This window comes from Euwallacea fornicatus, chromosome 28, assembly GCF_040115645.1.
Source record: "Euwallacea fornicatus isolate EFF26 chromosome 28, ASM4011564v1, whole genome shotgun sequence".
NCBI lineage: Eukaryota > Metazoa > Arthropoda > Insecta > Coleoptera > Curculionidae > Euwallacea > Euwallacea fornicatus.
The window spans coordinates 2,623,389-2,644,860 of record NC_089568.1 but is presented as its reverse complement, the minus strand read 5'-3'; the positions used below and the strand labels follow the sequence as shown (position 1 = coordinate 2,644,860).

General features: G+C 36.8%; 1 protein-coding gene across 7 annotated transcripts; it reads right to left on the bottom strand.

Annotated features, from left to right (window-relative positions):
- Positions 1–3: 3 nt before the first annotated feature.
- Positions 4–19,216, bottom strand: LOC136347284 (protein 5NUC-like). 7 transcript variants are annotated; one of them, XM_066297163.1, is made up of 4 exons: positions 18,630–18,960; positions 15,456–15,728; positions 12,785–12,960; positions 4–1,477 (listed from the first exon to the last, which is right to left on the bottom strand). In XM_066297163.1, the coding sequence occupies exons 2-4, from the start codon at positions 15,655–15,657 to the stop codon at positions 68–70; spliced, it is 1,788 nt and encodes a 595-aa protein (XP_066153260.1). In that variant the 5' UTR covers positions 15,658–15,728; positions 18,630–18,960; the 3' UTR covers positions 4–67. The 7 variants fall into 7 exon arrangements, with proteins under 7 accessions (XP_066153260.1, XP_066153258.1, XP_066153255.1 ...); XM_066297161.1 differs by lacking the exons at positions 4–1,477; positions 18,630–18,960 and adding exons at positions 2,063–3,533; positions 19,104–19,216; XM_066297158.1 differs by lacking the exon at positions 4–1,477 and adding an exon at positions 2,063–3,533 and having other exon boundaries at positions 18,630–18,965.
- Positions 19,217–21,472: the final 2,256 nt, after the last annotated feature.

Below are 21,472 nucleotides of genomic sequence, written 5' to 3'. Positions count from 1 at the left end.
ATGTACTCGAAACAATTTTATTTTAAAATTACAAAAATCATAAAATAAAATTTTTAGTCTTCTATAGTCACCAAATAATTAATTTTAATAAACTTCTACCCATTAAAGCTAAAACCAGCAAACTCCAAGTAAAACCTATTCTTCCGCTGCTGTTTCCACATCTAGAAGTGCCATTAACAAAGCGTATCCTACCTTCAATCTCAGAATAAATTGGACTATATTTCGTGATATAATTAGCTACCGCGTCCAAATCTCCCAAGTCCATTGTAATTTTCTCCAGAGCTTTTTCTTTAAGGGTTGTAATGCCATCCCCACCGTCGGCCAAGAAACTAGAAGTTACAAGTGTATAATTTTTATTAACGTCTAAGGGTTCATAATCGGGAATTTCGCACGTTCCACATCTAACTTTAAGAGAATGCACCCTGGAATATGCAGGTTGGGACATATTTAGTGTAACCTTCAGTCCTGAGACTTGGGGAAACTCCCCTAGAGAGGTTTCTCCATTGCTTCTAACCATTTGCTCTATGGCATAGAGCAAGTCCGAACCTCTTAAAGTAAGTTGAATGACTTGGTTTCCAAATGGCAGTACTGCAATAAGGTCCCCTCTAGTTATATCTCCTGTGACTGGATGTGGGGTAATGCTATTTCTAATGCCGCCTCCATTGTAGAGTCCAATGGGGACGTTCGTCCATTTTACACTTGTTTCGGTAAGAGCATAGTGAACTAAACCATCGGTGATAAGATTTCCGAAATTACACTCTTCGTGTCGACACCTCCAGTTGTCTCCATCGAGCAACACTCTGGACTGTCCAATAACTTGCATACTTAAAGCATCAATAGCCGGGCGATAGACTTCTAGGAGTTGCAGTAGCTCAGTTTCTTGAGGTATCTTTGATTCGAGTAAAATCGGCTGTCCAGCAAAAGAAGTTAAATCTCCCTTATTGTCAAAGGTGCAGTTTAGCACCCCTAAATATTTGGTGTAGGCATAAGCCTGAACCACCGGCACCTTCTTTCCAGATACCTGAGTCACCACTTGTGGATAAGGCCCTTCAACGAACTCCGAATCAGGTTGCTCCCCATTCCAAAGGAAAGTGTTAGTGTGTCCCCCTATAACTACATCTACTAAATCGACCTCTCTGGCAATAGTTTGATCCATAACATATCCTGAATGACCAAGGGCGATAATGATGTTCACACCTCGTGCAGCGAGCGCTTCGGCCTCTCTTTTTATGGCTATTACCTCGTCCTCAAATGTAACATTCCCAACGTTGGAGATTTTAAGAGTTTCAGGGGTGAGGTAGCCGATAATTCCCACTTGCTTATCTTGCACGTTTAATATTATGGAAGGCTTGATTTTGCCGTTCAAGGAAGGGGTTTGGGAAAAATCTAAATTGGCTGCCAATATTGGGGGGGTGAGATGATCGATGAAAGAGGCGAGAACCACGTCCGTGAGGTCGAATTCGTGGTTGCCTAAGCTCTGAAAAAGTAAAGACATTTGTATAGAAACATTTACGTTGTTCGTAATTTTTTAAAAGTACAAATGGAAAGTCTAATCGGTGGAACTTATGTATTTTTTAGCCCTCAAGGTCTGTTTAAATAAAGATTTCATTCGTTTTTGCTTCTTAGTAACATCAAAATTTAATGCTTCGAACCTTTCCAATGCTTTAAAGTCGCAGTTAATTAACGGCTAAATTTCGAAAAACATAAGATGACCGTGAAAATATAAACTCGATCAAACTTGTAAAGCTGCGTAATAAGGAACCAAAAATGCTTTTAACTCACGTGGGTGCCATGTAGAAATAGGAACCTTAGTTTTCTTGGTGATATTTGGAAGTTTGAAGGTTAATTAAAATTTGTTTTTTAAGTTACTTAAAGGCATTTTTTAATCAGCTCTAAAGTTCTCTACCACGAAGACGATCATATTTCCATGCAAACAGGGAAAGACATTTGCGGTATTATGTTTTTCTGGGTCACTCTGTAGTTGTACGGTTTTTCCTACAAAACTCGAGTGACTTTTTTGATTTTCTAACCGTGATTGAAGGAGAAAAGAAACATTATGTCCTTACTCAGCGTAGGTGTTTTTATTACAAAACAATGGAATGTATTGCCGACGATGACAATAATGCCAGGGGCAATAGCTGCCAACTGATTATTAAGGCATTGCCTGCATTATCATCATCTCCATCATGATCTGGATCTTCGTCATCTTCCTCATCCCCATCTGATGACGCCTCCACAAACTTAATACGTCCTTGCTCTTCTGGATACACGGGGCTGTACCTACTAAAATATTCGACTACAGCATCCAAGTCTCTTAGATCCAAAACATTCCTCTCCAAAGCCATTTCGCTAAATACTGTAATATTATCTCCTCCCGACGATAAGAAACTTGAAGTAACCAGAGTATAATTTTTTTCGGGGTCTACAGTCTCGTATACTGGAATCTCACATACACCACAACGGGCCTTCACTGAAACTACTCTGGAATAGGACGGTTGAGACATATTCAAGGTCAGTTTGAGGCCGGAAATCTGAGGAAACTCCCCTTGAGAAGTTTCTCCATTGCTTCTGACCATTTGTTCCAGGGCTAGTAACAAGTCCGAGCCTTTTAATGTGAGCTGCACCACTTGATTGCCAAAAGGGAGTACTTCTAATAAATCTCCCATGGTTATACTACCAGTCTCTGCAACGGGGGTGATAGAAGTCCTAATAGACCCCCCATTACATATGGCAATTGGTGTGTCCGTCCATTTTTCTGTAGATTCTCTCAGGGCGTAGGATACAAATGCATCAGTAATCAAATTGCCTAAGTTGCATTCTTTGTGTCGGCACTCCCAATCCCCTAGAAGGGTTACCTTAGAGGTTCCTACAATATTTTCATTTAATGCATCAATTGTTGGTCTGTAAACTTCCAGTAAATCCAAAACCTCCTCCTCTTGAGGAATTGTTGCCTCCATGAAGATCGGTTGTCCAGAAAACGACATTAGATTGCCTTTAGAGTCAAAAGTGCAGTTCAGGACCCCTAAATACTTGGTATCGGCATATGCTTGGACTACTGGAACTTGTTTCCCGGATTCTTGAGTGACGACCGTGGGATACGGCCCATCAATTTGCTCTGAATCGGGCTGATCTCCATTCCACAAAAACGTTTTGGTGTGCCCCCCGATGACCACATCCACCAACTCAACCTCGCTGGCTATAGTGCGGTCCATGATATGCCCTGAATGACCCAAGGCTATAATGATGTCCACTCCCTGAGAGGCCAACGCCTCAGACTCTCGCCTGAGAGAGGCAACTTCTCCTTCAAACGTGACTTTGCCAGTTGACGATATAACAGCAGTGTTGGGGGTGAGGTAGCCGATAATTCCCACTTTCCTACCGTCTACGTCAAGGATAACGGAGGGTTGGATTTTTCCTTCTAAAGAGGGTTCCTGAGAGAAATTCGTGTTGGCTGCGACCACTGGAACACTGATAGCATCTAGAAAGGACGATAATGCGGCCTCAGTGAAGTCGAATTCGTGGTTGCCTAAACTCTAGAAAAAGAAAGTTCGAATTAGGGGGTTGTAACAAGTAGGGTGTGCAGTGTGCTTTGTTGTGTGTGGTAATTTTGTTCGCATAGAAGTTTTTCTGTAGGGTAGCCATGCGCTTATATGGGCGTGTATGTTTGTAGCTGCTAAATGTGATTATAAACACCAAGTTGAATGCAAATTTATTACTGTCGTTAGAATCATGTGCGTGTAGCGTAGGTATTAGTGTTACGTAACTTATTTGGTTTGGTAGCTTACCTTTTTAGGAAATAGACAAAGCACCGGGAATGAAACATGTAGACAGCTTTGCCCTTAAACTGGAGAATAATTAACATTTTTTACACTGCACGTTTCAGAAGAAAAAAAAACACATTGCTCATGATACATTTTTACCCCTCAAATGTACATATCACAGAACTTTCTTGACTCTCCGTCATTTCTTTTTACTAAGCCAAAAGATCAAATTTTTCTCTAGTCACAATCAACTCGTGACGACGATTCCTTATACGTCACACGACACCTCGTTTCCCCTACGGATTAAATTTTTTCCGAAATGATTTTCATCCGCCATCTTGAATACTGACGCTATCATATTTACGTCAGAAGGTAATATTTTTGACGATAGAAACATAAAGAGGAGAAAAGTTGAGACGTTCAAAGAATAAAGAACTTCGTGGCGCTCACCGCATATAGGACTTCCCACTAATCAAAGAACTTGGTGGCCAGAATACCACTTGATATTTTCATTGATTCGGAGCGCACTGTAGGAACTCAATATGTCGGGCCTTCTTAATACAGGATGTCAAAAAAGCGGCATAAAAGATTGTTACGAAATACACAAACAAAAATAGAACATAAAGGTCCTTTAGTGTGCTTCAAGACGAATACCCCATGTCAGAGAGCTCCACCCTTCCCGAATAGAAGTTCCCCGAAGAAGGTTTTTGTTCCATTTTGAAAATATTAACAAAACTAATCTTCAAAGGCTCCTATTTAGGTGTTTTCGGAACATATCGTGAGCATTCTTTGTCCATGTTGAAACAATTAATCAATTATCCGAAAATATCATGGGGTTCTGGCTCTAAATTCCTCCCAAGATAAGTGCGAGAAAATGGTAGAAGGGCTGTCATGAATCTCCTCGCATTTCTTGTTTATGTTAAGACCATTAATTGGCATTATCTGAAAGTGGTACAGGCTTTTGGTACCAAACTCTTCCCCAGATTAGCGTGGGAAGAGAGGGTTGTTCATAAATTCCTTTAGGGTAGGTGAGAATGACGCTTAGGGGTTTGGTACCCGTGGGAAAAAGGGTGGACAGCCCTCCCATCTTATCGGTTCTCTCACAAAGAGGGGATGTGTTCTGTGTATGGATACCGGGTTGTATCGGGATTCCATTTTTGGTTCACGGAGAATAAAGAAGTGCTCTGAGAATTGTGTTTTTCTCTCTGCCCTTGAACCACGAATCTTACATATATGTGAGCTTTTATGAAGAAAGTGATACGAGGGTGTTTATCGATCCGTCTAACGTGAGTGCGAAAATACATGTTGTCTCATAAAGATAGTGCTATGACCTGGCCTCAGGTATAAGGACAATGTTACGAACACCTGTTGGTGTCTTATCACATTTCGGAAATGGACTAAGCTCGTACTAGTTGAAATAGATTATCGGTGATAAAAGATGAAGAGGGCCCGTTTATAATCTCGCCAAAAACATATGGAAGTGTGAAGGGAGTAGTGATTCAGGGATGCGAGCGCGGGAAGAATGCGGAGGTCTGAAGTGTGGAGGTTCTCGTGGAGAAGAACAGGCGCACCCGGGGTGACTCGGATGCATTGCGCGGGGGGGGCATTCGATCCCCGATCTGAGGGAAGTAAAGAAGTACTGCTAAGACTTGTGCTTTACTCCACCCTCCTCCATTACCATTCCAACGATTTTCTGACCCATACGTTGGTATATTATTTTTCAAAAAGGTCCTCGGGTTAAGAATGCCCATTAGCATTAATGTATTACAATTTAATTGTAATTTATTGTAATTCTGCAGTTTAAATATCACGGTATTAGCGCGTTCCTGCTTACGAAGTGCCATGAGGTCGACTCGAAGGCCCACCATCTCGAGATTAAGCTTTCGAAAAATTAATAATTTCGGAAGGTTACATGCACATACACTTGTATTTGATTTAAGGAAATGGTATATTTATTGTTTTATAAGGCACCTATATACATATGTACATTAAATCCCTGTTATCTTAATTCTGGAGATTTGGTAAATTGAATGTTGTTTAAATTTATTTATTTCTATATTATCAATGCTCCGAGATAACCTCTATCTCGGCTAATCCAGCTGGAAGACTTTGAGGAATTAGTGATTGTTTTGATGAGCGTAAACTTTGCGAATCCGTGACCATTCTTTGGCTCTCGAGCCCTGAAACTATTTTAAGACCGTAATGACACTCACGCATCTCATAGTTAAACAGTTATTTATTATTAAGTTCAAAAGTTCAAGTTCAACGTAATAATAGAATTGAAGAGAAAATTTCGCCTTTAGCACATAAATTGTATTATAGTAGTAGTATATTACACATGTCTATACAATAGATCGCTCTAGAACGCGATAGATGCCTTCCGTTTTATATGAATTCGTGTTGTCCGAGTTATTTAGGACAGATAAATATATAGTACGTGAGCCGTAATGTGCCGATATGTACAGGGTCGGTGCATATATTTGAACAGCGCTACTTTTGTTATGTAAAAAAAGAGAAACTTCGAATACAAACGTCGGCGGGTTTATTCTCAATCGCCGGAGAATGTTGTGTAACGTAACAGACGAATATTGTAAAGTTAACAAAAGATACAAAATCGCTCAATTTATAATGGAACACTCTGTATATCTTGTAACATTCAATAGTCTTTGTTTTCTATTTTCGAAAATATAAAACACGTTGACACTTGGTTTAGCCGTTTTCACGGTGTTTGCACTTAAAAATCGGGATTATTACGGGAACGCACAAATGGACCGAAAGTCGTTAGTAATATTCATTTATTAATTTACGATTTACATCTTGGAAATAATAAATTAATTTATAACTAATCTGAGCAAGTTGCATTTTAATACCACGGGACCAAGAAATACATTTTTTTTTAAATAAATAATTTATGAAAATTCACAAGTGCCAAACGTGTCCGCTGTAACACATTTGCTGTAATCCTTATGTGACTTCGACAAAGCAATGCAGATAAACTCGGGATGTTCGTTTAATACCTTGGTTGGTTCCTTGCTTTTAAATTTTCAAAATTCTGACTTTCTTATTTATGGACTTCGTGTTTTAAATAGCTCGATAGAAAATTAATCTAATGGGGTCAAATCAGGACTATTGAGCGGCCAAACACTGATCCCTTAGATGCTCAAATACTCGTTAAAATGGTTAGTTCGCAAATTTCCTACGTGGATCAAGGTATGTGGCGGCGCACCATTCTGATGCCACAGATTGTTAATACATTTCCTGAGAGGAACCCTCCATGCTTCTTTCTGTATAGTAAAATGTGGACTTGGCAGGAACCGGCATACGGCTTCGCTCGTGCTCGAGCAGCATTGTCGTTGTTGTAATACAGACGAATTATTTCTAACTTTTTCTTCTGCGTAACTCATTTTACGGTTGGAATGAAGAAAACGTAACGGCCGGATAAATAATAATTACTAATGATGTTCGGTCCATTAGTTCATTTGTGGCAACTGCAATTTGGAAAAACGATGTAGTTTCGATGTGCAAACGCGAATGCCGCGAAAACGGCTAAACCATGTGTCGACGCGTTATCGACTTTTGAAAACAGAAGATTTCGGAGGATTTTTGAAAAAAAAAAAAAAAACAGAAGTCTTTTCAATTTTTACGGAACATGCAGGGTGTTCCGTTATACAATTCCTGGTTTTGCGTCATTTGTCAACTCTGCAAGATCGATCGGTCGCGTTATATAAAATTTATTGGCGATTTGGGATGAGCCCTCCGAATTGTGTATTTAGAATTTTTCTTTTTTTTTTTCTATGCCCAAAGCAGCGAGCGCTATCTAAACATAGACCCCGACTCTGTATTCTCTCTAGATTAAATCGGATTTACTCTCCTGAGACTTTTCTCCTCGTATTTGCACCGATCGCAATAGATCATAGTGTATAATGGTTTTTTCGGACACGCTTAACGTGCACCACAACCGCAGGCGAACTAGGAGAATCTCCCGTGAAAATGGGTTTTCTCCGAAATCGGAAAAGTGCGATGATTGTTCATGGTGCCGACCAAAGGTTATTTTAATTATTAGAGCTAAAACTTAAAAAAAATCGCAATATCTGTCTTATTCTTTTGCCGTGTAGTGCCGTTCTGTCATATCCGAATCCGCTCTATAAGGGGTCTGCAGTGCATATAGTTGTTACGCTATCCCAAGGATAGTCGAAGCCGATGCAACGTCAGCAGCCCAAATCAGGGAATATACTTATCGAATAAGAATCGATAGCGGCGCGATACGATTTTCTCTGAGGAGTTGTCTGAATTCAATTCAGACGTTTGGGAAAATTCCTAATTTGTGTAACAAGGGTACAGAAATTCAATCATAAGGTCGGGTAAAGCGCTTAACGTGACTCAACTACTCGGACTGTTTGATTTATTGCCCACAATAAAGGAATCTTCCAAAATACTCCACTCCAACGGGCGATAGGTGATAGCCAACATCTGGTGGTTGCAAGCAAGTGAAGCAAAACATACCAAATGTCAACAAGGAATAAATCTTAAGTTATCCTTGAGTAACACCCGAACTAAGGGTGGAGCGGGGGAAAAAGAGGTTGACGGGAAGAAGAGACGCTGAACGAAAAATATACCAGCAGGTGACCGCACTTGAAAAACAAGAACTTCAGTTGCAACCCCAGAGAAGTGAGGCACCATCAACCGTGTGTTAATTTAAGAACTTAGTACATAAATAAAGATAAAGTAATTAAATCTTTCAATTGAGTACAATTCAGTTATCTCTCGGCCTGACAAAAGCCGAGAGTGGTCCTTCGGAACACAACAAAAATACCCCGTAACCAGCCGCGGAAGCAGAACCCCACTGATTAGCACCATTGTCCAGGGGATTTTCAAGATCGCTCTAGTACAGGAGTGATATACCACTCCTTATCTTTCCAAAATATCTTTACGTTTTTCTTATATGACGTCACGGAGGACAGATACGTGAAGAGTTTCGACGTGTTAAGTTCAAAAATAAAATTATATCCCACAAGAATTCTGAGTCGGTAACTTTCGTCGAGGAACGAACCAAGAGAACCTGACTTAGTCGGGTGCAAAAGTTTCGGTCTAAAGATGATTTTGTATGTAAACATTATATAACAAGAAAATTATGTTTGGTGTCAAACGAATTTGCTGCAATTTGTCAATTATCTTCGTCATATGTGTTCGTTACTGTAGTAATTGCTTAAATGTAAATAATAGATGTATACACGGCCTCAGGAGATCCAAAAATATAAATTACACTATGTGTAACTCAACTTAATATCACTTTATTGGACGGCAGGTCAACAACTCCGACAAGTCTAACTAGGCTGTTAAAAACTCGTTAATAATCTCCCAGTTTATTCAGATTAGTAACGAGACTTACGTATTTTAAATTATTAATCGTGAAATTAGCCGTCATGGCAGATTAGATATTATGCATTTTAATGGGCTCAGTGTCAATTAAAGGTTATTGAAGATAATATCTGTTAAAAAATTAATTTGTTTGAAGATTAAACCATTTGATGGTATATAAAATAATTTTTAATTTGGCTCTGATGATGCCGAATAGCAAGCATCGAAGAAAACGTTGCCGAATTGTTCGTAGATCGATTAAATCAGCTGTAATTCTACTACAGATTGGTACGTAGTAAGTAGCTTGGAGCGACGTTACGTAGGGATTATACGGGGTGTTCAAAAAAGATGCGGCAAGATTTAAGGGGGTGACTTTTCAGGCCATTCTAGGAAATAAGCTTCCTATAAACATAGGTCCGGAAATCTATTGTTTCCAAGATACAGGGCGTTAATTTTTTTTTTTTTTTTAATAACGGTTTTTGAAAAATAATTCGCATATCTTTTGGCCGATTTTTTCGAAATTTGGTAGCTTTTTAACTTTATAAAAATCATCAAAGCACAAAATATTTTTAGGAAATAAACCCTTGAATTTTTTAAACATGTTTTCCGAAGGATCAAGTGATATTTTAAAATACTATTAGGGGTACAAATAAGTTTCCGCCATTTAACAAAGCATGGTCCCACCAGAAGGTTATGCTGAAATTGCTAGATGTAAATCTTACTATCGCAAGTTTGATCAACTAGTAACAACATAACCTAGAAGTATTAGTGGTTTCGTATCAGCATCACATTTTTTTTTCTTGCAAAAATGTCAAGTTTTGTGCCGAATAAGCGTCATTTGCGGGAACTTTTGATTTACTTCTTTAATTTGAAGAAATCTGCAGCTGAGGCGCATCGATTGCTTGTAGAAGCATATGGTGAGGCTGCTTTGAGTGAGAGAAGTTGTTGTGAGTGGTTTCACAAGTTTAAAAACGGTGAGTTTAACGTGGAAGACAAAGGACGCAGTGGAAGGCCGAAAACGTACGAAGATACGGAATTGGAAGTGTTATTGGAGGAAGATTCGTCTCAAACACAAAAAGAACTTGCACTTACATTAGAAGTGACGCAACAAGCAATTTCACATCGTTTAAAAATGTTGGGAATGATTCAAAAACAAGGGAATTGGGTTCCTTATGAACTGAAACCCAGAGACGTCGAACGCCGATTTTGCATGAGTGAAATGCTGCTTGCCAGGCATAAAACAAAGGGTTTTTTGCATCGTGTAGTCACTGGGGATGAAAAATGGATCCATTATGATAACCCAAAGAAGAAATCATGGGGTCCACCTGGCCATGTTTCAACATCAGTAGCCAAATCAAATATTCATGGAAAAAAACTCATGTTGTGTATTTGGTGGGATCAACTTGGTGTTGTATATTATGGGTTGCTCAAATCGAACGAAACTATTACTGGAACTCTCTACCGAACACAATTAATGAGATTGAGCCGAGCACTCAATGAAAAACGCGCTCATTACTACTCTAGACATGACAAGATTATTCTCCTACATGATAATGCTCGTCCGCATGTTGCGGCACCGGTTAGAACCTATTTGGAAACACTTAATTGGGAAGTCCTACCCCACCCGCCATATTCACCAGACCTTGCCCCATCCGACTACCACTTGTTTCGATCAATGGCACACGGTCTGTCTGAGCAGCGCTTTACATCATATGAAGATACCAAAAATTGGGTCGATTCATGGATAGCTTCAAAAGATGAAGAGTTTTTTCGCCGTGGTATCCGAATGCTGCCAGAAAGATGGGAAAAAGTAGTGGCCGTTGATGGGCAATACTTTGAATAAAACGTAATATCCCGTTCTTTCACAATTAATTCCAATTTTTTTATAGAAAACGGCGGAAACTTATTTGTACCCCTAATATCATAAATACTATTTTCTGTGTATTGTACTCATTGACCCAACACCGGGAAGACCCCGTAACAAAAGGAATTCAATCCTCCTTAAAACGAGATCCCACTCGGCTCCCTTTATATTTAAAATTCAGTGGTGGCGGCCACCCCTTCATAAGGGTTCGAGCAGAGGGGATGTATATATGAAAAAAACGTGTCTCCCTGAAAACCATGATTCACGCGTTCGATCTTATTTTCATTTATTCGTTTACCAGAAAGAAAACCCGAGTGAAAACTCTTCGGTGCGCCACCCCGCATTTAGTAAATTTTCATAATTATTCGAAGCGATATACACAGAGGGACCTTAGAGTCAAAATTCGAAATAATTGCGCCTGTTTATTTAAGTTCTTAGACACCCTGTAAAATTACATCTACATAAATATACGTGTACAATTCCATTTTATCCGTTTTTCGATACCGCAGCAAGGTAATTAGTATCCTCAATTCTAATGTATTGATAAATTAAATATAATTAGTGTTATTATTAACCATAAACATGACGGGGAAAAGCCTATTTATCAAATTATGTTAAAAATTTCCACGAAAAGTGGCAAGCAGAAACACAAACACGATATACTTATAATAAATGGAAAATATAGATTTTCCTTTTTATATTTTTAATACTTTGTTTTATTGTCTTTCCTTAATTAATTTTTATGTAAAATGATAAAAAAAATTTCTATCCGATTTATTGAAAAATTAAGTGCTTAGTGTTACCGTAAAATTTGTTTTCTATCCTTCACTTTGTTGTTCTTTGCATTACTCACGTTGAGTTTTCCCATTTCAAAAATATTCAGGGTCGACCAATGATGTCGGTTTGTTACTATGAGAACAGGAAGAAATATTGATTTCACTCCTCGGGTAATGCAATGCTTAGGCAATTCATTACTCAGGAACACCTTTTTGGCATATAGAGGGTCAGTTATTTAGCATTTACGCAGATGTAAGTACATTGAAAAACCAAAAATTGTACGATAAGTATGAAAGAAGCAATTAATTACTAAATATAAATTTGCAAGCAAAAGTCCGTAAATATGATTTTTAATTGAAAATTATTTCTGTTTTTATATGTTTATTGTCGCAGAAAATAAATCTTCTATCCAAAGGTGAGAAAATAGTTCTGAAAATTTTCAAGAAAGGAAGGGAAATGGCGAAAATATACTTATATAGGGTGATTCACGTAACTGTTTCATTAGACACTTTTAGACTTGTAACTATTTTTATTTTATTTTTTTTTTTTAAGAAATAGCGTTTTAGAAAGTTTTTTAAATCAATATATCTTGGAAATGGGTCGATTCAGGTGCAAATATATCTAATAAAGATTTAATTAGGTCGATTCTAGATTCCAGAAGTGCAAAAATGGACCAGTTATTCCATTTGAAATATGGAAATTGGTTTTGACTTCTAGTACAGACGCAAAAATATGGCCTACAAAATATTTAAAAAAAAAACAGTGTATCTATATTAGTTTAACCTTAAAATTTGAAAAATTAAATGTATTAACGAGTCTAAAAGTTGATAATGAAAAAGTTACGTGAATCATCCTGTATACGTGGATACATTTCTAAATTTTATATTGTCATCCTGTTATTTTCGAGATAATAGGGGTCTATAATCAAAAACCGCAGGATCTCAGAATTTTTGCAAATTTTAAAATTTTTCTAACTCAAAAAGTTTCATAAAGTCAACTGTTGAAAAACTGGACTTGTACTTACAATGGCGTCTGGCTTGAGTAGGTTCATGAAAGCAGACGAAATGTTCCATGTGAACACGCTGAACCATGTAGTACCCACAAACGTGTCTCCGGCATTGAGAAAGAGCACTGGTGGGCCACCCTGGGCCTCCTGCTCCTTGAAGGATCTTACCACGTGGGCAGTTCTAGCCATTCCACCTGAAAAAAGAAAGTAAGAAGCGCGTAGAACATAAAAATTAAAATATTTATATCGGGTCGATAGAGAAGTTAGAAATAAAGAAATTATTATCGCCAAAGGAAGCCACATTCACAATAGTCTTTTCGGTAAGACCAGTTTTTTCATGTAAACTTACATATACATCTAAATTCTCAATCATAAAATTTAAAATAAGTCAAGAATGGCAATGCTTGTATTCGCAGACAGGATGCTCGTGTCCTAAATGCAATAAATTGAAAAAAAAAATTTATCTATTTTTATACATATATAAATTGGAGATTGAATTTGTCAAATTGAAATTGAATTTGAATTTGAATTTATTAGAAAATCTTTTTGGTTCTTCTAATAATAGCTCATAAAATAAATGTTAAAGCTGAATTGCCGAAACGCACTTGTAAAGCTCAGCTGGCAGCAATAACAATAATTTCTTGGCATTCAGCACTATTCTAGCATCAAATGTCTTACCATCGTGCAGTATTAATTATTCTGATTTTAAGTTGCTAGGGAACACTGCAATAGCTAGTTGCCAGCACTGCTAAGCTTTCGTTTAACCTGTTGTCGTGTTATGCATTGAACTTCTACGAACTATTTATAATAATAATTTGTATTAACGTGAATGTAATACAGAGTAGTTCACTTTTTTCTAGTATCACTTTATATATTGTCGATAGAAAAACTAATTTTAAAAAGAAAATTTCATATCAGTATAAGTCCGCAAATGCGTCGTTTTAAGTATACTGGGCGTTGAAAACTTAAAAACATTTTCAATTATTTTTTATAATACTCCAACCTCTGGAGATGTTCAAACCAAATTTGAAGTACATCATCACATTGCACGCTGCCGTATTCAGTAATAATATCGCGGCTCACGACCAATCAGGGCCGGAATTTCGGGGTTTATTACCATAAAACTCGATAAACTACCAATACGACGCTGTCTAAAATCGAATTTCGTTATTTTCCTAAATGAGTAGCTCATTCTCTGCAAAAAAATGTCACTTGGCATTTTTTCATATCTGCGTCTGTTACGTAATAAATTTGTATTTTTTTTATTAGAGAGAACGTAATTTCAATGAAAAACATTGCTCATATAAACACAAAGTTCATTATTGTTAATGGCACGTAATGCGTAATTAAAGGTGAAAATAGAGTGCACACATCTGTGATGCGACCAATAAGTCCTTCCCCCGTTTCCACAGGAGTTGCATACACTTGTTCTTTTAAAAATCCCCAAACAAAAAAAGTCCAACGAGGTTAGGTCGGGGAAACGCGGAGGCCAAGCGACAGGCCCCCTTCGTTCAATCCATCTTCCCGGGTAGTTATGGTTCGGTTCTTTATATTTCCATGAAAATGAATAAGGTGTAAAAGGTCTGTACAAAGTCCTACCACGTATTCCTGGGGTGAGAACATGATGATTTAACTCGATTTGTCTGATCCAAAAGTGAACGGTTTTCGAAATACGGGGTGTTAAAGTACTGTTTTTCTGTATGATTCCATATTGCATTTCAGGCCAACTTTATGTAACGTAGTGCTAATGTAAAGTGTCAACTTTCGGAGATAAAAATTGTTTTATGTCTATATTGGCAAAAATTTTCTTTTTAGATTAAAAAGAGTATAATACAGTGGAATTAACAAAGGTAGAACAACGAATTTTATCAGTAAACAGTCAAAACACTGCATTTAATTTTTCTCGATTTCAATTTTGACAATCGTCTACAGGGTGTCTGCAAATTAAACTGAACTAGGCCAATACAAAAAAGAGCAGAAAAGTCGTTTTGTTCAAATGGGACACTCTATATTTTATTACATGGGTTAAAATGCCTTATCATTCTGCATTATGTCACGTAACATTTTTCTATTCTAACATAACAATTTTTTTAGTTATTCGAACTTGAACCAGGTATGCCTATGGATAGAAAAATAATCTAGATGGAAATGGTGGAGATTTTGAAGAATTATTAAAATAATTTGTTGACATGTAGTTAATAATGCAACAAAACCAAGCAACTAACCATGTTTTGAATATATACTTTTTTAATTTTTAAATTTCCAACTCTAATAACTTTTGACTTTAGCTGTCTTGATGTGCACTACACGTACAGACACAATGTACACTACATGTACAGGCACAACGTACACTACATGTACAGACACAACGTACACTACATGTACAGACTCGATGGCACACAAAGTATTTGCTCCCGTTCTGAAGCGTAATTATATACTGCCGTGAGTGCTAGTCCTTATAGAAACTAGACTGACGTTAAAGTCAACAGCATATTGACAACTAGGTCTGTAATCCACTTCGTAGCTCTTGCCATTTTAGAAGTGGCAATAGTGGAAGCACGCATATAATTGAGACACCCTGTATGTGAATTGAATACACATTTTTAACTTTACAGGGCTAAAAATCATTGGCGATCCACCTTCACTTAAAATTAACAACAAATATATGAAAAATAGAAAGGAGTCTTACCGATGCAAGTATTATTCCTGTGATCCTTCTGACACGTCCCGCTGTTACTTTCAGTCTCCTCAAACCTCCCGTGCATGTCGTTGTTGTGCAATAGTACCAAACTAAAGTCGTCGGCCCTCAGATGAGGAGCCCCCCTGGCTAAATATACCTGAGATATCGCCATCAATCCCAGAATGATGAGTTCCATCCCCTTTGAAGACATAATTCAGCTTTATACCGAGCTTTGACACTTTTCGAATTTAGGAAGACAGTCCCATAGTTATGTACGGCACTCTAAAATAAATTAGATGAAAATAACTGAAGATATTCGGAAGATGGCAAACTCGCGGTTAATTTAAAAACTCTGGACGATGTCGACAGATGTAGAAGTAATTAGGATTAGAATTGAAAGAGATAGTAACAGCTTTGTTATCTCTCTCAGTTACACAAACATTTACAGTAAGGTAGCGGATCAAAGTTTTTACAGAAATATTTTTAAAAAGCATGGAATGACTGGAAAAACTGGACAATCTTGGAAATGCCTAAAAGGAACAGATTCCAGCTACCATCTTTGAACTGGACGCTTTGTTAATGAGGGCGTTAACTTTACTTCTCCAATCTCGACATTTTCCCTCTCGCACCAATTCCCACTTCACTTTTTCTATCCCGTTTCAATGATAACTACTCCAACTTCTCTCTCGCTCCTATGTAAACAAATGGCAATAAACTGCCTCAACGACAATCACGCCATTCATGCCCTAATCTCACATTAAACTTTTTAAATTGTTGTTCACAGTTTGCGCAATAAAATTCTATATTGTCAGCAGTATTCAATTATTATTACTGTTAACATGAGGATATAAAATAGCAGACTTAAATCGCTATTATCTTTACTCATAAAGGTAATAAGGCGAAGCAATTTAATGACATAAACCTGATTGAGTTAGTAAGTATCTGTTCGTTAGCTCCCATGCTCGAATGAACAGGGAAATTTACTGTTGGGTTCTTAAATATTCCATAGATTCCCTAACATTTTCTAAAGCGGACTTGAAAATGTTGAAAGTCATTGCCTCTCGGAGATAATGTCATTCAATTATCTACACTTGGAGAGTGTTCAGTCATGTTATGACATGAAGAGCGTAAAAAGAATTACGCGCGTTATTATTTTATAACATTTCGTAATATTATTTTGTGAATGAAAATTCGTGCTTACGTGCATATGGCGGAATAACATTATGGATATTTCCATGGTTAAGAAATTTTAATGTCTCATCAACATACAGCAAGACAAACCGACGAGTTTACAAACTCGACGGCACCTCCACCTTTCTATTATTGTACTCTCTACTGCGTATTTTCCGCTCTTGTCTTCCCCTCTTGGTCCCCGCGTAATATCCCGATCCAAAATCCCCGACAGTGCTCCATTCATAGATGGCTCTGCAGTTTGCCTGTCATTGTCATATTGATAACTCTAATCCCGCAATATTAAGTCTTATTAACTGCTAAATCTTCGATATACAGAGTGTTTCGACCGCCACTGTTATTTTGGATAATTGCAAAAATATCGTAAAACGATAAGGCACGGCGATTCTGTTTGTGTGGGGGACACATGATGGCGCCGAATTTAAATTTCGCCCTTTGTGGGAGCTCGGTCAGCTTTGGATCTTCAAATGAGACCATGAGTTAAGTGACCCTTCATTTTAAAGGTAATCAAATTTTCTTTAACATAATACCCAGTTTTTTTAAATAATTTTTGACCACCAGTTCTGAGAAGAACAACGCTCAAAGTGCCTGTCCAAGCGATCAGATAAAACTAAGAAATTAACTGTTCAAAACTATTTCCCCCTACCTCCGCGCAGTAAAATAGACGTTGCTACGTATTTCTTCGAACATTTCTAAGAACTTCAAGGGTAATTAGGAGACACTCTTCAACTAACCGTCTTCCGGATTTTTCCTGAGAATCCGGTTTGATTATTATTATTTTTATATCTGGAACTACCTTGGATAAGTAGTTTGGACTAGCGCAACGATTCTCATAACTTCTAAGCAACTTAACTTGACCTAATTTATTTTGATAATTACGAGCAATCAGAACTGGTCCTATGTTGGTTGAAAGCTCTAAGTAACCTTGAATTGCTTGAATTAATTTCGTACTAAGCTGAAGCAATTCGTTTTGTTCCAGACAGGAACCGCGACCGACTTGAATTGTTTACTTAACTTCGAGTTACTTAAAAGGCCCTCATTTATTTTCATTACACCAAGTAATCTTAAAGGACCTAATTTTTGTCATAATTTTAAGATTACTACAAGGTGGCAATGGGACTTAGAGAAATCAGTAGGACATAAAATACACTACGGTCCAAAGGCACTGAGACAATATATGTAAAACTCCTTGTGAATGTGAAGAATTTGAAAATGTCGAAACGCTTGAAAAAGAAGATTAAAGAACATTAAATCTATATTAGAGATAGAAAATTTCGTAGGTGAGATGCACGTATGCCAGCATGCTTTTGATAATGGTCAAAAAATTTAATGGATCGATGTATGCATCGTTTCAAGAAATAATTATCAAAGAAGCACAAAATAAAGTAATTGCATGTAATTTGGTTAATAAAAACTTAAGGATAAACAATTTTCAACAAATAAGGACACACTTGGCTATTTATGTTTGCGCAAGAAGTTAATCTCGGGCTCATAAAAAAAAACGAAGGACCAACCAATACCACTGAGAGTAGTAACCAACAAATAAAACGAAGCTTTAAAAAATCCATATTGAACTAGGTGCAATAATCAAGTACCAATCAAACCACTCGTGGGTATTCTCAAACAAAATAAATGACTAAACTAATCTTCATTTAAGTAACCAAAGCGGCCCGCGTTATTTGCGTAAAAAATAACGTGAACCCACTCTAATGCATATTGGTTTTAAAGCAGATAGGAAATACGGATTAATAACTAATAGTGATCCTTATTGCTTTGAGACATTAATTTTCGATTTTCAGGAAGATATTTTTAAATCATAAAACGTGATAGCATTCGAACTTCAACTTTAAAAAGTCGATGGGCTTTACTTAAAGTCACGAGAATCATCAGTTTTCTTAGTCATTATTAAAATTTTCTACATTTTCTATACACATTCTACATACTCCCATGATTCGAAATTTGCGTTTAATCATAGTAAAATTGCTTTCTTACCTTTTTAAGTAAGTATTAATTCCTTACCAGGTGATAAAACTATACTCAACTTAAATCACAATAAGTTTTAGGTATATATTTTTTATTATTATTATTATTTTTAAGAGAGCTAGAGCTAAAACCAGGTAGATTTTACTCCTTCAAAGATTCAATAATTCTTCTCTTCTTTGAAAACTGGGCGTCACCCTTCTGACCTCCCTCACAAGTAAGTGATTGAGGAGGCCGCGAATAATTCAAAACTGGAGCCGGTTTTCGCGGAATGCGACACGCAATCAAGCAGAGCTTGACGCTTGACGGTGCGCTTAGATCAATTCACTGACTATGAATGAGTGAACTTGGCGAGGATTCCTAATCATCAATCGCAGCAATTCGAAACAGGCATTTGGGTTAAGACTACCGAAATATTTAACAAACAACGATAGATGTATCAAAGAATCGTTCAATTGTGCACAATTAAAGGTGTTACGTACTTACCCACAATTAACATATTGATTATCTTTGGAAATATTTTTTGTTTCAAGTAGAAGTGATCACCTTCAAGTTCTGGTCGCACGCATAAGAAATAGCTGCATGTAGGTACATGAAATAGAAGAAACTTTGCACTGCTTGGTATAAACGATTTATTTCTACTATATGCCTTTCTTTGGTGGACCCGAATAAGAGGATTTAAACGGTATCAGGTGCGCAACCATTAAACACAAGTTTTATGGTTTTATAGGACATTCCAATTGTTGCCTCCAAAAGCAGAAGCCCTGTTCCAAATATGTTCTCAAATTAGTATTAAACTAATAAATATCAATTTTCTTATTTTGCATCTATAATAGTTTTTTGACGTTATTTCGAGTTTGAAAACCACAAATCAGTATTAAATTTAAGATTTGAGCGCCTTCGTTACTACAACCAGCAGGTAGTTTGCTCGTAACATGTAGAATTCTTCTATTTCGTGTGAAATCATGTAGCGTGTTCGAAACAAATTAAATAGCCATTAATAAGTGTGTAACCATGTCAGATGGCTCTCACGAATATGGATAACACTTTTCGTTTTATTTCTGGCATTAAACCCCATTTCGATGTTCACCCCCCTCGCATAATGATTTACGATTTCAAAAGGCGACATAACGAGTTATAAAATCTAGTTTGTTCTGACATGTAACAATAAGAAACATTTGCGTGGGAAATTAAAATTAACATCGCATATTTTTTTATTGTTTGGTTAATAAAAGAAGCTTATTCTCCGTATTGTCAAGAACCTCATGGTAAAGGCGTAAAAAATCATGACAATATGGTGAATAGAGGATATTTAACCACCACTTATAAGAAGAAAATAATTCCAAGGTAATTTCGTAACGGAACCGGTTCATTAACACCTGATTTTTTTCACCTTGAAAAATGCTATGATTCACCAAATCTGTTAAGTTAGAAAGAGAGTTAATAAAAAGTCGGCTCCTCAATATCAAAAGTGTCGAGATAATTCTCGCTGTTGTAATACAACTTATACGCTTATTACTTGCGTAATCCCCGTGAAAACTGAGTTCTAACTGCTAGAAAATCGAATCCCTGATAACTTCAACTGAAGGATAATTTCTGGAGTAGTAACGACATCAAAACGGAATAAATATTCCCCAGCTTGTCGGTTTCCAAGTTTCCTCGATTAACTGAAATTAATTAGAAAACACTGGCATGTGCTATCAATTAATGTATAATGGCATCAACGTTATATTAATATTAATGCCATAATTGCGTTAAGTTCGATATCCAGCGGCTTTTGTCTAAATTGGAATTTAATCTTCTAAACAGATACTGCATGAAAGAAAAATCCAGGCTAATCCAAAATATATGGCCTTGTAAAGCCCTCCCACCTAATGGAATTTAATTAAATCAAAGATATGATGCAAATGGCAATTAGAGACTGAAGCAAACATTGTACTTGAAATCAGATTTTTGTTGTTAATTAATTTTTTTTTTCAGTGAATGAACAGTCGACTGTTTTAATAGCACTTAAATACCAACCGTCGCTGACGTCATATTATTTAAAGATGATTTTTTTAACGATTGGATCATCAAATATGTAAATAAAAAATTATTCTCAAATCAGTTTATCAGCGGTGTTGCTTATTGATTCACGTTGAATATGAAATTAGAATTGAGGACAAAAGGCATTTGCGTCTCATAGAAAATGCAGAAATGCTCTTTTCGGCAATTGCGCTTTCTCTGGACTGAACGTCAAGACAATCCGACGAGTTGTTAAAAATATCCAGAGTCAGTCATCTTCCTGATAAAAATTGCGCTTTTCTTAAATTTTAAACATAAAAGAGCATTAAAAACAATGAATATTAATATTAAATAATAAATATAAAATTAAAGGGACTTGAAGTACGTCTGAGAATACATTATAAATAAATTCCATTTAATTTTCCCATCCACCCAGTGCCGCGATTCTGAATGTGTGTTTGAACAGTCTCTGATCTGATACATTTTTAGAAATTCGTTGTTAAATGATTCCATAAGATAGTTGCGATATCTTGTGCGGCACTTTAAAAATATGAGTAGTTTTACATAGTCATTGGCGTGGAAATTAATGACTCATTTTCCCTATTGTGTAATGGAATTTCATTTCTAGTGGGATGTTTATTGTAACTTGACCTGGTTATTGGTGCTATTTCTGCACAATTCAAATTCCGGGATGAAAGATTGCCATGGATTTCAGTATTTAAGTGTTCTTAATATTTGCAAATTCACAAACCAAGTTAATGGGTTTAACAGTTTTTCTTAATTAAGCTCCACTTTCAAGTTAGTATGGAGAATGATTATTTTGAGTTACCCAAAATAACATCATCTTTACT

Excerpts from the sequence above, each read along its gene's own strand:
- LOC136347284 (XM_066297161.1), bottom strand. The coding sequence starts at position 15,657 with ATGTCTTCAAAGGGGATGGAACTCATCATTCTGGGATTGATGGCGATA. Across the intron at positions 12,961-15,455 it reads CAGGAATAATACTTGCATCG|GTGGAATGGCTAGAACTGCC; the intron begins GTAAGACTCCTT and ends TTCTTTTTTCAG. Across the intron at positions 3,534-12,784 it reads TACTCAAGCCAGACGCCATT|AGTTTAGGCAACCACGAATT; the intron begins GTAAGTACAAGT and ends TTCTTTTTCTAG.